At 38.9% G+C, this 17,976-nt stretch overlaps 1 protein-coding gene across 1 annotated transcript in view; it reads right to left on the reverse strand.

Annotated features, from left to right (window-relative positions):
* The window catches only part of LOC105278394 (zwei Ig domain protein zig-8), a 314,696-nt gene that overhangs the window by 42,227 nt on the left and 254,493 nt on the right, over window positions 1-17,976 (reverse strand). Inside the window, exon 4 of the mRNA XM_011337446.2 lies at window positions 1,607-1,826. Coding sequence (XP_011335748.1) covers window positions 1,607-1,826 — 220 coding nt within the window. The remainder of the gene's footprint in view (window positions 1-1,606; window positions 1,827-17,976) is intronic.

Consider the following 17,976-nt stretch of genomic DNA (forward strand, 5'->3'; position numbering starts at 1 on the left):
GACCCTACCGCCGGACAATTAGAATAATCAGACGTCACGCGATGCCACGTGAGGCCTATGACTTGCCTGGTTCATATTGAATTGCTTTCATTATATTTTGGGCGTTAAATGAACACGGCGAGTAAGCAATAAAATCTAGATGCGTGACTAGCTTCTTTCTATATTTATACACATTGTGGATACTTATATCTATAGCCAAAATATATTTCTGGGATATTAATATCTCTCCATGTCTAAAGCGAACGTTTCGAAATGTTTTTTTAATATTTCAAGTATAAAATTTTTACATGATGGAGATTTTTTATAATTTACATGTGTAATTAATAATGCAATATGTGCTAAAATTGATTGTGAAATAATTTATATTCAGAGTAAAGTGCAATTGTATTTATTGTAATATCGAAGATGAATTACGTCATTTATATTGCAGAGCGTCAACAAAATGTATATTGTAATAGATGGAATAAATTTTTCGTTCTCGCTGTTACCAGCGAGCGTCTGCATTGTACGTTTTTCGAGGCGGTATCCTGTACAGACACGGGTATCTCGAAATAAATTAATTTGAGCGCGGGATCAGTTTTTCCAAGAGCCATGACGACGTGTAGGACCGGCGGGACAACCACCCAGCGCGCCATTATTTCTCATTATTTCCCTTGGGCGCGGGAGGGGATAAGCGGAAGAACATTTATTTATTTCGCAGGCGGCTCGAAAAAGATACGGTACACCATGTGCGATGAAATATTGCACACGCGACGGACCATTCGGCGAAAGCACTTTCGCAAGGAAAAAGAAACGCTTGAATGGAAGGCTGAAATCAATCGCGTGACTCGGAAATTTGCCACTTATGCATTATTCACGCTTGGTGAACCTGCAAAAAAGATAATAACTGAATACGATCAACGCTTTAACACTAGAATGTTTCTCGTGCGCAAATATTCCGTATTGGTCAAGTTTACCCCAATTTGGCACAAACATGTTATCGTTCCAAGTCCTTTTCTGTCTCTGTTTCTCCTCTCTCAATGAACAATTTTACAAAATTGCGGTGTGCATGTCGTTTAGGGCAAATGCACTCGTTTCTCGTTGTAGGATCCGGCGTTTAAAATGCACTGCAGCGACATTGCCATGAAAAGTGAAATATTTAAACTACGTTAAAATGTAACCACTGCAAATATATGACGCGCGCGTACGATCTGTGTTTTTTATATAGTCGACGCACTTGCCCGACTGGAGACCCGGTGTAAAAAATTAAATAGCGCTTCGTAACAATATCACGCCAGCGTGCACACTTAACCCGGGGTTTGCTCCGGGCGGAAATGATGACTCTGGATGCGCGACAAGCGTGACGAGCTCTTTCCCATTTTGCTCATAGCGCACAAACAACTTTTGCGTAAATCGAGTTTTTGATATTTAAAAAGTACTGCGTCCCTGCCGGAGGGATGCACGAGCGAATATACGCGGTTCATACGGTGTTTACACGAAAACAATTAATCATCGTTACGCAGATTAATAATTTTTCATATTAACATCAGTTGAAATGAGTAAATTATTTTTCTTCGATTAGATTCAATTATTTAGATAAGTAAACGGATGAATAAAGTGTTTGTACCTCGACGTGAGGGCGTCACTCCATTCCGTCTCAACGGCAATGCGGGGTTCTGCGTCGATGTCGTTTTCTGATCGCGGTGACGTTACCACCGCATCATTGCCTCGATACCAGGCTACCGTTCCCAAATCATGGGGACCTTGCGACATCAGACACGTCAACGTCAAAAGACTTCCGGTCTTCACGTAGATGTCTGGCGGGCCGATTATCCTGGCTCGCGCTTCTGTAACAGAGAACAATTTCATGATAAGCAAAATGTGTGTGTACTCATATGTGTGGAAAAGAGTTGAGAATATCAATTAACTCGAATATGGATTTGCTTGAGAATTCAAAAATTTCGAAAATACTTCTTTCTTGCAATGTGTACAACATATGGTTGAACATTTGTTGCATCTTCGCCGCAATAACAAACGGATCACCTTCGCACACATATTAATCTCGCATATGCAATCTCTGTTCGGTGAGATTTTGCACCACGTAGGAGCGAATATAATTTTGCAGAACGTGGCGAAACGCAAAACGCGAAACGTGAGGCAGAGATAAATCGACGAGAGACAAGTTTAATCGTTGAGCGCTCGTTTACGCGAGTTTACACGTGTTGCGTCAAACTGCTCGATAAAGCTATATCGCAATGTAATAAAAGGTGCGTGATTAAGTTCAGAAAAATTGATGGCGAGCCGCCGATGTATACGGCGTTATTGCTGCAGCAGCAGTGTTCGATTAAAAGCATCGATAATTGATAAAGTACGAGCGATTACCTACAAGCGATTTTATGATAGTCACATGTGGCGACCAGACTTTAATGTTCACATTTACGAATATTCATATACGGCGATACATAAATATGTTTCTGAAATTATACAGAATAAACGATATTTTAGTTTTATTTTAGCAAAACAATCTAGTTTTGTGAGCGAGTCTTAATTTCGTTTCAGCATTGGTACCATTTTAAAATATTTCAAGAGATTTTCTAATGTTAGATAATCTTTTTTTATTTTTTTATTTATAGTAGCATTCAACGTAACACTGATGATCACGATTTCCAAGGCACATCGATGCATCATCTGCATAAAGGGATGCTCTGAAAAAGCGACCAGGGTGCACCACGATGTTCGATCGATAAGTCACACCACGGCTGTCCACCTTTCACCCGGTGGATTCTGCTCTCGTCACGACTGCCCGTTCGGGTTTTATATCACATTGCGATGACCGAGCGCATTCTTGCCGAGCTGTCATCCCGAGTCATAGAATCCGCGTCTCGATTCTATTCGCAAGCGGCAAAATGGATGTGTCGAATTTGAAGAAGACGCGTAGTTCGGTCTTACGAAGTGATGAAAAAAGCATTCAGAAGCAGGCAGAAGCTCGACTTCGCTATCTCTTTCACATCAATGTTGCAACGCTAATTCCGAAACGCAATCATAGAATAGTTTCTGTGATTGGTCTCCGCATGATGAATAATTTTGTAACACCAATAAATTGCATGTAAAGCCACTATTACATAATTAATTATAGCATAATAGGATATCTGTTAATAATTGATGAATTAATTTATAATAATAGAAGATTTCGATTGTAAATGGTATATCACATTTAGGGCTTTCCAGGATTATCAATTCTAAAGCTCAATTAATTTTACTAATAATTCAATGATCTTGATATTCTTCAGAGGCAATTGTGGGGGAGAGAGAGAGAGAGAGAAGATCCATTTTTTTCTGTATATTGTTCACTTTAATTATAATTTTAATGTCACAATAAAATGCCAGAATACACTATTAGAGAAAATGATTTAATTGGTGATTTGACATAAGTATGAGAAATTCACCAAATATTGAAAAGTTCCTCGTACGTTCACCATCGAGAAAATTTTCACTCTTCCATTCGTGTTCCACTAGGACGCTACGCGGGTGTCATTGGCGTTTCAAATACGATATCTAAACCAGGAGAGTTGGAAAATTTTTACGCCTTTTTGGTATCGGTACAATCGAAAAAAAGAAGCGTGCTCCGCTTTCCCTTTTTTTCCTTTTAATTCCGAGACGATTTTATCATCTCGCTTCCAAGTGGAATTCGCTATTTAAATATCTCTCATGAGAGTAAATACTTTATTATATATTTAAATTATATATTTATACACGTAAAATCGCATTTACATATCTAGAATATTGTTTAAATATCTAAAATAATTCTTTAAAGTCAGGAAACATATTTTCGCTCTCGAAGAGCATGTTAAATAATAGCTAAATGAATTGAGATCATTAAATAGATTTTCTTAATGGGAGGATTAAGTACTTAACTCAACGAGATCTTGAATTCTACGGAAGAGTCGCACAAGTTGTACTTAAAGTAATAGATCTTTGTCATTTACGTCTTACTGAAAACCTCTTACGAGGTTTCAATGAGGTTCACTCGAGATTTACTGAGAGATTGTCGTTTGTGATGCAAAAGATGCGCTGACCGTATTGCGACGGAGGTCGTTTTTTCTCTGTCTAAAAAGAGTACCATCAGCTTTACATTACGCTGTATTGGAGATTAGTTTCTTTGTGACTCGGCGCATCCGTCTCTCTCCTTTCTGACTGTCTTCTACATGGCGTTTATGCTGCTCTAAATCGATAATCTACATACAATTGTGCTTCCTCGACGCAAGCATCAGCTTATTGTTGCTTTATTCTTGCATGATGTAACATAATTGATGACCGTTTCTATTTTTTATATAAATCATGGTGTTTAATGGGGAAACTTTTTGACAAAATTTTAAATTGTCGCTCTCGCATGTAGCATTGATTGGACGAGTTACGTGTCAAGTTAAATTTAATTCGGTATTAAAACGTTTCGCTAGTAACCTAAACGTATTTAGCTTTAGGGCCTCTTCGACCAAACTCCGATTAATTTAATTCGTCCAGTAAGTTGCAGGAGACTAACATAAAAAAAATCTCTAATAATATAATTCTCGTATATAAATAATATAAGTTTTATGTTGGTCGCCCTGTAAGTTAATCGACGATTAAATTAATCGGAGTTTGGTCGAAGTGGCCCTTAGAGAGGGTTTCTTTTAACACTTGGGAAGGTTTGAGCAAGATATACATGCAAACATCATTTGCATGAGAGTTATATTATTCCGTTCTTCGATGTATTATCCATCGTAGAGTAAAGCAACTTTGATCAAACAGAACCCAGAAAGTTATAGTTGCTTTAATGTGCATCTAATTGCAGTCATGTTACAACTGTCAGATACATAAACACAGCTGCCTAGTGCTAATGAAAGTTCAAGTGGCAAATAATCGATTCCAGTGTTTGTGGAATATTATGTAGATTATTCGAATAATTCTCCGTTCAGTTAGGTATCAATGTTGGCCGGTGTACTTGCGCCGATAATTGCTTCGCCTTGAGCTCACATATAGCAATTCTGAATTAACACATTTGTGCAGGTTATATAATACGCAATAACTTGTATGTTATTCTACGAAATTAATAAAATAAAACAACACATAACTTAATCTCCTAATTACGCTTAATTCTCTAATTACACTTAATATGCTAATTAACTCCATATAAATAAATAAATAAATAAATAATGATCTTATATAAACGTGTATATTGTATTTGATTTTAACAAACCAATATTGATTTTTTCAATATAGTATTACTGTAATGTTTGAGTTTATAAAATAATCAAACTCTTCAAGCTAGAAAGAAAAAACTAATCCGCATGGTGCTACGCGAGAAGATGCAATACTGCAATTCTCTGTTTAAAATTGTGCTTTTGTGTTTGAAATTTCTCGTTCTCTATTGCATGTAGCTTCATTTCCAGGATGTTCAAGCTCGTGCTTACTACTTGCTACAGGTAAGGAGAAATTGTGTCGGGCCTGAGTGTCAGTACAGTAATAGAGAACAGATTCCAATTTATAGCGCGTAGAAACAAGGTGCCCTTAGGTGCAGCTAATCCGATGTATGAAACGATGTACACGGATGTATCAACCGTTTAAGCTGCTTAACGTCAAAGTGACTCGAGATGCTTCCAAGTAGTAGGTTCAAGCAGGTGTAACATGTTTTATCGCATGACACGTGTTAGGCGGCTCGAAACATGATACACTTACTCATCGAATAATTACCCTCAGAAGTTTGCAGTAATGTTTTATTAATAAATTATATGACAATATTATAATAAAGTAATTTAATAACGGTATTCTTCAGACTTGTGGATATTGCCAATAGTTAGACAATAATTAATAGTTATGCAGGACTTGTATTACAGCGCCAAGGAATTTAATGTGGAATTTCAGAAATGGCAATAGTGTATATAACGGCAATTCACTCTGCAATTCTACAAATTTCTGCAGAGTGAGTACTATTGCCATTGATTCAAGAACATTTTGCATGGTGAACATGGTATGAAGCAATATCACGGTGTTTCTACACGTCGTAAAAGTCTCACATATTGAAAAAGATCGCCAATGCTGATCTAATCGGAGACGCGCGCGCTGTTTCCGGAAGCGTGTCTCTGGTGATGTGACTTATCACTTTTCGCGACGGTCCATCTCCGTCCGTTTATTTTATCTCCGACGGAATCTTCGTACGAAACGGGCCAATAAAGAAACGAAGTTCCGGCCAGGGTGAGCTGAATCGCCAGCATGGATTGAGTTCCCAGGTATATCTGCGCGGCTCGAACTCATCTCGAACTCGGTTAAAGTCGCGCAGCCGATAGGCAAGTTCCCTCTCGACATTGTTAAAGTTGGAGAACGTAATAAATCCGACACGCCGATCTCCGATACGGAACGCTTCGCTTTTTCAGCCACCGGAAATACGCGACGGCCGAAAACGACGGCAACATCTTCTTTCACGCCGACAGAGATTGACGGGAGCGAGAAAATTAATCTGACATATAAGAACGACCGCTCTCGCAGAAATTTATACAGGAATCATGTAAGAATAAAAATAATTCTGTTGATCATTAATGTCGGTCAACGAAATAATCGAAGTTGCAAACTGAATTACTATTTATAATAAGAATGATATTCTCGTTTATTAATTTTTATTCTTGTTAGAGACATGCCATTTGATAGATATAAAAAAATGATATAAAACAAAGCATAAAAATATTTTAAATAAATTACTAAAAGTTTGAGAAAAAATATTTCGTCAATCAAAGAATACTTGTTCTTTTTGTTCATTAACAAAATATGAAATTCAGACTACTCAAAACGAAGTTCATGTGAATGGAGCATGAAAATTTCATTTTTTTTCTATTTTGATAACTACTCGTATATCACATATGGAACACGAATCTACCAGCTTTTACTAGAATGAGTTTTATTAAGTTACTGCATTCGGCAAATTCATATTACGTGTTCGCACCAATTATTGTCAGTATAAAAATACGGATCCACTATTGCCGAATATATTTCCGACGTGCTCGCAGCAAATGCGATTCCGCAAATCGTAATCGCTTTACTGGATTGACTCGTAAATGGCGTATTTATGTCACCCGCCATCGGTGCAATTAAAACCGCTGCTGAATTTTTCAAAAGTGACGGTAATCTCATTTTCGACGTTACCGTCGGCTCTGCGTCCCGGGATGTAACCAGGTCAGTGGGATTTCACGCGATTGCGCTGAAATTCTTTCCTCCGCATGTAAAATGTAAGAATCGCAGAAGTATCGTGACCCTTGGTCAGCCGACTACGATTTATTGGCGCATCGCAGGCAATGGATACCTATCGATTCGTGCTGCGATTGCTCCGTTATGGCCGTTACGTGGGGTGGTCACGGAACCGGAAAGCTAGCTCGGTATACACCGCGCACATTCCCACATCGTAAAATTTGGAATGCCGCCCGGATATCTGGGTTAAAGGCTAAGTCCACTCCCAGTAGACTCCCCGCGAAACGAAATCGCGAGAAAAATACGCGGCATCGTTTACTCGGCGACGAGATCGCATTCCGTGCCCAGCGCGGGGTTGCGCTTTAATCGATTTCCTTCCTTCCCGCCGAAGAGCAACGCATACTTCCGGACAATAGAGTGTATACACTCTTGACAGAAGCGAAGGGATGAGGTGTGGACCTCCCCAGATTGCATTCGGATCGAAGTAAACTTTGTTCGCAGGGCCGTCAATAAACTGTCCTCCCTTTTCTTAAAGATGATCTAAAGTTGTTCCATTATTGGTGCACGAAAATTTTTCTACAATTTATATTGCATGTGTGTGTATTTTCTCTTACTATCACGTTCTTCATTGTATCGCTAAAACGATAATGATCAATTAGAATGAAAAAAGAAGAAAGTTTCTGGCAAAATAAATAAATCAGAGCTGACAACGTGCCGCGGTTCTCCAGGGTCTGATGAGATATTAACGCAGTTCTCCCTAAGATACATTCTTGGCATTCGTAGCCTTTTTCGTGTTAAGCCTTCGTTTGGCGAGAAATGATGTGGGTATGCCTGTAGCCTCGCGTAGCGTCGATTTATCGGTCGGCCCGGTAGAAGCGCGTTTGTCTTTGGGATAATAAGCCGCGCGCGGCCGTGTTTCTAAGTTCACGCGGCCACGATTTAGCGGCGCGGGGTGAATTTATGCGGAAGTCCGGAATGGGCGTAATGCGGGAACCGCGGTAAGTGAATTATTCGGCCTCCGGGGAAGTCGGGCGCGATCGGAGGCAACTCCCGACGAAGGAATACGAACAATCGTCGCTGATGAAAATCACTCGGGCCGGGTGGTAATTTTAAATAAGTTCGGATCGGCCGATTCGACAATGGCGGTACGGCACAATCCTGACAAGAGGATTCCGCGAGGGACGAGAAACTCGCGGGATAGACGACGTTTCTCTCGCAGTTGAGGGCAACAACTTGAGGCGGTTCGCTAACCAGGACGCAAAATGTTACGACTGAAGGAACTTTCGCGGGAATTTCGTGGACGGCGATGACGCGACCGGTGGAGGACGTGCAGTGGAAGCAACCCCAAGTGCGCTTTTAACGCTTTCGAGTCTACTTGCGCGTGTTGTTACTCTAAATAGCTGGCTAGTTCATTTGCTCGTCTGTTTTTCAAGAAGACAAGTTATTACATTGAAGGTAAGAAGAAAGAAGCTTTCCGTTGAGATATATCAATAGATATAGTGCGTACGGTGCTTTAGGGAAGGTTCATGACTCTGTAGACTCATGGCTCTAGATTTATAATTATCAAATATTATCAATCTATGAAATTTTGTAGATTATTGATGCCTAAAGTCACAGCTTCACGGAACTGCGAATGACTTCAACTTAATTCCTATGTTTTTTTATATTAATTTTTAAGATACTTCTTTTACAAAATATACTTGTAACTAAAAAAAATTTGTCTCTCTCTCTTTCTCTTTCTCTGCTGATGGTTCCTTCAACATAATAAAAAATTTGTCGTAATTACGGCCGGTAAGCAGCTAAGCCCCTTTATGATTACAATTCTTATTTATGGGCCAGTAATCGATATTACCGGCGCAAACTGTACGGGGAAAGAGAAACTTTCGCCTGAGAAGATAGATCTTACGTTCTATTTACAGGGAGTGGGTGATAGTTCTTCCTGAACTTCACTTCTCAGCAATTCTTCTTCTTCGGCGTTAAATTATCCACGCGGACTTACGGATGGCGGTGGTGCGGTTGAACACTCGGAACGATCGGGGATCGTTTCTCATCTGCACATACATCGCGCACCCAGGACAAAAGAGATGTCGAGCGGTCCTCGCGGACAATATACAGGGTGGCGAATGGCCGCCATTAGAAGCAACGAAACAGTAGGCAAATGCATTCTGGCGCGGATACGCGTTGTCCGTTGTGTAGAAAGGGCGGTGACCCTCCCTCCCCGCTCTCGCTCTCTCTCTCTCTCTCTGCCTTTCTCTCTTCCACTTTCTCTGTTCACCCTCTCTTTCCCCTCATCAACGTTTCATCCTGCTCACCATCTCTCTCGCCTGAACAGTCGTCCGTGTATTAATTATCTCGTTATGCCGCGCGTTCCACGTCCGGCCCGTAATTTATGCGACCTATTCGGGCCGCGTTCACACTCACCACATTGCCACGCGGCCATAATCTAGCAGCGTCGCTCGCCGGCCACGGATTTCTTTCCGAATTCGCTGGTAATGATCGCATTAAATGTTCGCTCACCACTAATCGCAATAACATAAATTATTTCTCACATCTGGCTATTGGGTAAGAGAGACACGACACTTTGATCACGGCAGATCCAGTTAATAAAACAGGATATAAAATTGGTGTCGCTGCTCGCGTTTATTGCAAACTTTTTCATCTGTTTCTAATAGCGAGTCGTAAATCCTTTATTTGACACGATCAATTTAGCTTCAGTTGACACTACCTTTGATATATACCGTTCAGTTTGGCACAGTAAACTCTTTTGTCACTGTGAAATCAATCGCGAAAATTCCCCCCACGACAATGCTCGATACTATTCTGATATTTATTCTACGCGTAAATCAGTGATTAAACTCAGTGATAAGTACGCCTCGCTCGTTTCTGCAACTTTCGTCACTCTGGTTTTTTTGCTACCGAGTCCCGGAGATTTCAGTCTCACAAAAATGTCGAGACGCAGCTTTGCCTCTCATACAATCAAAAGGAGGGTCGAGAACGATTCATCAGATCGCGCGGCGAGGACGACTCAGCTCTTGCCGGCGGTAATACGCCATTTAACGTCCCAATTAGACGGGTTTACATTTTTAATTGATCGCTCAAGTTCACTCTCGTTACCTCCCATCGCTGCTACCGAGGCAATCAGCTACGCAAACAAACTCTGCTGAATAAAACTGTACGATGACGCATGGATGAAATTCATCGTTTGAACTCTCTCTTCTGCTCCAAGTACCTCGTCTCGCTCGTCACGTTTACTTTCATCATCGTTTCCGATTCTCTTCATGGTACGCTCACAAAAAGATCTCAAAGCTACCTCATCCTCGTTCCTCTGCGGGTTTACTCTTTTCGCGCTGTGACGATCATCTTTTCGATCGCACGTTATATTTATTGAAGAGACGTGCTGATTACCGATTGAGGAGGACTTTCTAATTGGAGAACGCAAAGTATCTAACGCACTGTAATTACGAGCTAAGTTTACGTTACGATGCTTCGTCACATCGAATTAGGAACTCTAAGACAAAATTGTTCATATTTCACAGTTTTCGGTTAAGGATATTATTAAATTAACCGTATGCTCTTTTGTTTCGCTGAATATTCCCTCGGTAGCAAGCAATGTGCTCGTAAAAGGAACCTTTTAAGAGACATTTGTCTTTCCCTTTGGACAGTTCTTTTGTCGATATACCATTGTACGTTCCTGCCATTAGCGGCGATTATGCAATAGTTAAACTTATTACGTTGTCCATTAGTTCTAAGCTTTCGACTTCAGCTCTTGGGAGATTCCTGGATCGTACGTGCTCGTAAAAGAGAATAGAAAATGGCGGCGTGGAAAAGAGTGGAAGAATAGGAAAACCGAGGAAATTACGCTCGGTCACGTTGCTTCACGGAATTACGTGCCGTTCACCGACAAGAATGATGAAAAATTGAGTAAAGCGATCGCCTGTTACGCCTGGCAGTCAAAATTCCACTTCGATTCTTAGCCTTGCCACCTTGTCGGGTAGATCTGTCACACGGAATTAAGGTCGCGGGATCAAGCAACACGCGGGCAAGGATTGATGCGGAAAAGCACAGTAAAATGTTTGGCAGGCACCTTAGTTTCAAGCTTGCGTGAAAATTCAAAATGCACAGTGCACTGATGCATGCCTTTCAATAAACAACCGTGTTTCTTTAATGCGGAATATGACTTTTTAACCGAGCAGCGTCGTAAATGTCGGGTTAGGAAAAGAGCATAAATTCTGTTGCAGTGGTCGTTACGACGTCACGTCGTACGACTATTTCGTATGAAAAACTGCTTTAACGATATCCAGCAAAACAATATTTATTATCCGTCGCCGGTGACAGTATCGTTCCCCAACGCCAAGTGATCTGCAGCAGTCAATTTACGACTATTCGTCTCTCATCTAAAGTGGTGGTCCTTCGTCACCATAAACGGTGTTATTTGCTTACGTACCAAGCAATATGTTACCCTGATGTATAGAAGATATCACTATTGAACAAACCGGATTGCTCGCGTATGTTGTGTTCGTTAAATAAAAAAAGAAAAATAAATAAAAAGAAACGAAAGAGAGAAGAGAAAAAGAGAGCTGACTACATTTTCGCATCGAGTACTCTTGTACCAAAGTATTTATTTGCACGCAGTGCAATATTAGTTATTCATTTCCATATTGATCGTAGTCGAATGCGAGCACTAATTGACTTCGGCATATTGTTATTTCGGCATATTGTATAACAATGGCAAGAGAAGAAGGTACGTTATAAATACTTGTATAGCAACAGATTTGCGTGACTCTCTTTTGAAGAAAGATGATAAATTTTTATAAGAGAATATGAAGAAAAAGAAAATTTCCAATATATAAGCATAATACTTGTATAATATATCGAAGATGAAGAGCAAGATGGGATGAGAAATTGAGGTGAATCGAGATGGAAAAGGAACTGCGAGAAACAGAAAGCAAAAGAGTTTCCTTTCAACAGCTAAGACTCGCGTACCGCATTATAATTAGCTCGATTCTTTTAATATTAACATTTTACACATTTTGAGAAAATATTCTTAATACTTAATCATTAATATATATATATATATATATATTTTAATTAATATACATATATATATTATTTAGATATATATATCTAAATTAATTAATATATGCCTAAAATAAAAAAAAAAACAAACAAAGTGCAACACATAAAAACCAATAAAATGTGTCGTTAATTGACAACTTCTAAGAAAATCTTCGATAAAAACAATATTCATACGTTCATCAAGAAATTTGCGACTAACGCGTAAGTGCGAGAAAAGTACGAGATTTTGAAGCGTAAAAAGTTTCGTACATCTTGCGTAATGGGAAAGTGAAAGACAAAGAACGAAGAAAAGAAAAGACTGTGGCGAACGAAAGAAGTCAAATGTGTAGTCTCAAGGAAAATGCAAGCGAGGCGAATGTTCGTTATACATTAAGTGCAATGAGAAAGGAAAGAAGAAAGACAATGAACGCGCGCGGGAAAGCGAGAGACAGAGAGAGAGAAAGGAGTGAGAAAGCGAGAGCTTTTATGAATCGTCAGCTGCAGTCTCCGAAGTTCCGACGAAACAAGGCTGACTTTCATGACAGCATTATGCCCGGGTGCAATATGTGCATCGAGAGTTTACGGGCATGGCGTATCTTAATGCGTGCTGTAAAATGAACTTTCAAACAATTTCCAGCGAATGCATCTAAGTCGCGCTCGTTGTGCTTTTATTTGAACACTCAAGATATTGCGTTCTGGCGTTTATGACAGAATGCCACGGATTATCCCGCGTTCCCGCGTGTAACGATCAAAATGTATCAGACTCGAAAGATGATTGAGCCGTAGTTTTGGTCAACTTGGCTCATTTCACACGTTCCATGCCGTGTCAATAAAGAATACATAAAATCTCTCGAAATAGGTTTCAATCTGAGATGGGTTTCATTTCTGTCGTGATGTTTACGTGTTTCCTCCATGAATCTCGATGCAATTTCCACATAACATTTGATGACATTTCAAGATAAAAACAGCTCGTGATGTTTTATTAAATAATGGATTTGGAGTTATTATTTGTTATAAATGCGAGCTGTGCACATTTGTCTTCAATGTAATTGATTTTCTGCATGACGTAGTGTTAAGTGTATGACTTTATTAATATTTATAGTGCATTTAGATGTTGATCTGAAAATCGCGTTTGTTGACCTGTTGCATATGATGCGAAAAGCATGATAATATGAGAATAGATAATTTGCACATTATTGTGTTGATATTTTTGTTGACACGATTGCACATGACGGATGCAAAACAGAAATCGCAGCGAATGAATAAAGTAAATGGATTCGATTTCCTGAACGTCGGATTATACAACTGCGACATCGAATTGCATTCTGCCTGCTATTATCATCGCTGACATAGCTGCTCGATTTTTTATACTACGTAACATCACGTGTAAAAATATCTAGTCTAATTTAGATGTAGAAAAATATAAAAACGTACGATTATATCGTGCGCCACAACTATTATCTACCAATAAATATCGAACACCTAAATAATGTACAATTCAACATATAATTACTATTACAAAAGAGAACTCGGCGAAAGAGGACTTCGGCTTGCCTTAAATTTTAAAACGTCGCTTCGCGTAAAGATACCCGGTCGGTCTCGCTTCGCGTATACTTGGCGCGAGACACTACCGTGTCTCTTGATTTGTCAAAATTGCTGTATTTTAATATTTCAACGTATTTTTCCCAAGGAAAAAAATGTAACGCACTGTTATTTACATTCATCGCGGTGCGAGGAGTGACGGAGAAAAGCGAGGAAATACAAGAAATTTTGACGGGTTTCACTCGGGATTTGCTGCCCGCGGCGCAACGAGTAGTAACGGTCCGGCTTGGTCTGACGTAACGGCTGACTAAAGTACGGTCGTACTTACTGTCGACCGTATCTGCTTTCTTGCACGAGCCCTTTCTTGCATGGACGACCGGTGGTCGATCCAGGTCGTCTACACCTACCGGTGCGTTTTTGCGGCTCGGCCCTCGGATATATGTACGCATTCAATGACTTTCAGATTCGTACGTTTTTGCCCGCATTTGCACCCGGAATAGAGAACGCTATGGGAAGAACCGTCGGAGGAAATCCTCGCACGACCACGTTGTCCGCTTATCTCTTTTACATTTATCAGCCGAGAAACTTCTTGCCGCGAGACGTTCGTTACCGGGCGGGATTATGCAAGAAAAATTTGCTCCGGTATTAGTCACTCGTTAGTAATTAAATCTAAACAGAGCGTTCTCCCGCTTTTATCGAGCAGCTGTTGCCGTTACCGCCTCTGACGCCGTTTTAAGCAAAATAGTTTTCATATAATGTGTTTTCATTGTCGGGAAACCCGATGGATAACGTAAATTGGTTAAATGGGAGAAATCGCGCGTTCGGTGATACCAGGGTTCCGCATCTCGCTGTTATAAATTTCGCGAAATGTTCAAAACATCCCGTCGCATCGCGGGGTACACAGCCAGCCACCCCGTTCCCATCCCTAAGCCATTGACGAATGAATTTTCAAAGCGAGAAACGCAAAAGTTCGCCGATGGAACATCGGCGATGCGCGCTGTTAAAGCGACGCCGAGTCGAGTAAGAAAAATCGACTGTTTTGCTGATACGAAAATAGATGAGGTGCAGCCGAACTTCTCGTTAAAAACGAGAATTTTAAAAGTTTTCGCCGCAAGGGGGTTCACTCGCGGCGGAGAGAGAAGGGAAAGGTTAAAGATCAATAAAACTTCATTACAGCTGCGGCCTATTGGAAACAGAAAGCAATTACCGCTGGAAATGACGGACGTAATGAAAATAGGTAATACCTGCGAGAGGCTATTATGCTTCTGTTTAGTGGCAAGTTGGAATTACATTGCGCCGAATGCCGAATCTCGTTGCTGGCGCTTAAGCTAATTTGTATCGCTGAATGCGTTGCCGTTAAATCAGTTGATGCACAACTCTATCTGAATCCGCTGCAGAATACAAGATACCAAGATGCGTGATGATTCACCATTCTCTCGAAAAAATGAGATTTTAATCAAATTATCATCGCAAATCCGAAGCACATGTTAAGGTCATTTTGGAATCATCTTCGAATGATTCGCCGAAGACATCTGTTCTTTCGTCATTCGAAAACGAGAACTGCTGACCCAACGCATTTATCGAAATGATTCGCATAGAACAATCGAGTGATGATCAAATTAACTTACTTTAAAATCTCCGTGCATGTACAATAGCTTACGACATACAAATTTATTACACTGAAAAAAAAGATGTTGTATCAACAATATCAGTGTAATTGAAATAAAATCGGTTGATGCAATATCAGTATTAATGAAGGAATAACATCAAATACTTGTTCTAATAATCTAGATATTTGGTCCACTAATATCGTAGTATTTGGAAAATTTCATTGTATCAATCATATATCTACTCATCCCACATACATAGTTTTTTATTTTAAGTACAGATAAATTATATAACCTTCTTAATATGTAATTGAATATCATGTCATCTATGTAACTACATCTGCTGTCAATTCAATTGCGTGAAATAATTAAAGCAAGTCAATGATAAAATTAATGTCTTTGCCGTTGATACAAATGAATCGTCTTGTTGATTGAAATATAATTTATTTAATCTGTATACTTTTTGTTATATTGCTACAAATAAATTATTTGTCAGGTATTACACTTAATTATTATTGATTCATATGCAATTATTTTTTAGAGAAAATAGAAATGTTTATATATTGATTACATATCTGCTTGATGCAATCAACACATGTAATCATTAATCATTACTATATATATGTATAGATATATATTCTATATATATATATATATATATATATATATATAGATAAAAATATTAATAAATACATGTTTAAATTATATCAAGCAAATGTGTAACCAATATGAAAACATTTGTATTTCTTTTAAGACAAATAAATGCGTATAATTCAACAATACTTAAATATAATCTGACTCATATAATGCTGTAAATTCAACTGCGTAAAATACTCTCGTAAAATACTAAAAAAAATTTACACCACAGTTAAGGTTATAACCACAATTATGGTTAATACATATGCATCATTTTGTTCATTCAAATATAAACTTATTTAATCTGTGTGTGATTCCCGCCTCTGATTCACCAAGCGACCGATAGATGGCCAGGCCAGGCGTGACGTTTTCGAAAGAAACATTTGCGTTATCAGTCTATAAATAACCATCCGGAAAACCGATCCAGTACTCTTTTCTTCTTTTCTTTTGAAACTTTTGAAATTATTAATATAATTCAGTAACATGTATAACTTATATTTTCAATTACATGTTCACTTAAATAAAATATAATTAGGTTTAATATAAGTATACATAATGTAGCTTCATGTGCATGTAAAAGTCATTCAAATAATTTTGTGTTTACTTTGAAAACAAACTGATACATGTGAAATAAAAATGCTTTCAAAACAATTACTTTCTTATTCTCAGTGCAAGCATCAATGGTTAATTCAATCGCAATGTAAAACAACAAAAAGTACAATTTAGATTTTGCATTATATATTCAATCAAATAAAATATAACTTGTACAAGATTTAAGCACAAATACGGTTGCATTTATTCTATTTTGAGTTGATTTAATACAACGTTTCTTGTATATTACTCTAGAATTAGTCAATATTAATTTCAAATGAAGTGCTTCAAAGAGAATTTATAATGAAACAATATTGTATAGCATTCCCATAATCAGATATATTATTGCTATGATTACCATGTCATTCAATTCTAAACTTAGCAGCATTCTTACAATCTATTACATGTACAATATTATATCTCATATAATTAGTACAATATTACATGTTATTATTTGAAATTTATATATTATTCTTTTAATATTATATTTAAAAGTAAAATCAATAACAAATACAATTGAATGAATTGTTTATGTTTGTGGCAGCCCGTGACGTCGACGTTTAATTGAAACAACCTTATTTTTTTTTAACTGAACAGCATTTTTTTTTCAGTGTAGATATTCACGATTGTCCATATTGAATTGATGATTTAAGGAACTCATCTTCTTCTCACGTCGTTGCGTTATACGATCAGTCAATATGAGTCATTCTCATGGAATGCCTTTGTGACTTGTTAATCTCCTCGATGATGAGCAGAGGAGCAGAACGTTTCCGTCGGCGGAAACTATAAGGTTCCTTCCTCAAACACGTTTTCTCGCGCGCGTGTTAGTACGCGAGAGTAAATTTCCTCGTGCAATATCCAGCACTCTGGGCCGGGTCGAGGGGATATAATTTTTAACCGCGTTGTAATGCGCAATAAAATATTCCTTACGTGGAGTTTCTTATCTGTGAGAAATACCCACAGCGTCGGATTTAATAACGTCTCGTCGTCACGTCCGTGGAATCTTACGGAAACGCTGCGTTTATGCGCTCGCTCGCACAAAGGACGCTCCCCGGAGTCCCGCGGCGACTCTAAAGCACGATTCGATAGCGGGGACAGGACAAAGATACCGCGGAGGAAAAGTTTAGACTTGCAATGCTTCGGCCAGGAAATGGACACGTTTCAATAACGATGCGAGTGCAACTGCGAGCGTCAGAAAGCGAGCTTGGATCAAAAGCTTCATATTTCACTTTCAGATTCATCGAATCAACTGGACCGTGAAACAGTTTTGGAAAAATGCTTCGGAGAAACAGAAAAATGCAATTCCTCTGTTATTAAATTGTCCATTTTCTTGATGCATATCTACACATTA

Source organism: Ooceraea biroi, chromosome 4 (genome assembly GCF_003672135.1).
Source record: "Ooceraea biroi isolate clonal line C1 chromosome 4, Obir_v5.4, whole genome shotgun sequence".
NCBI lineage: Eukaryota > Metazoa > Arthropoda > Insecta > Hymenoptera > Formicidae > Ooceraea > Ooceraea biroi.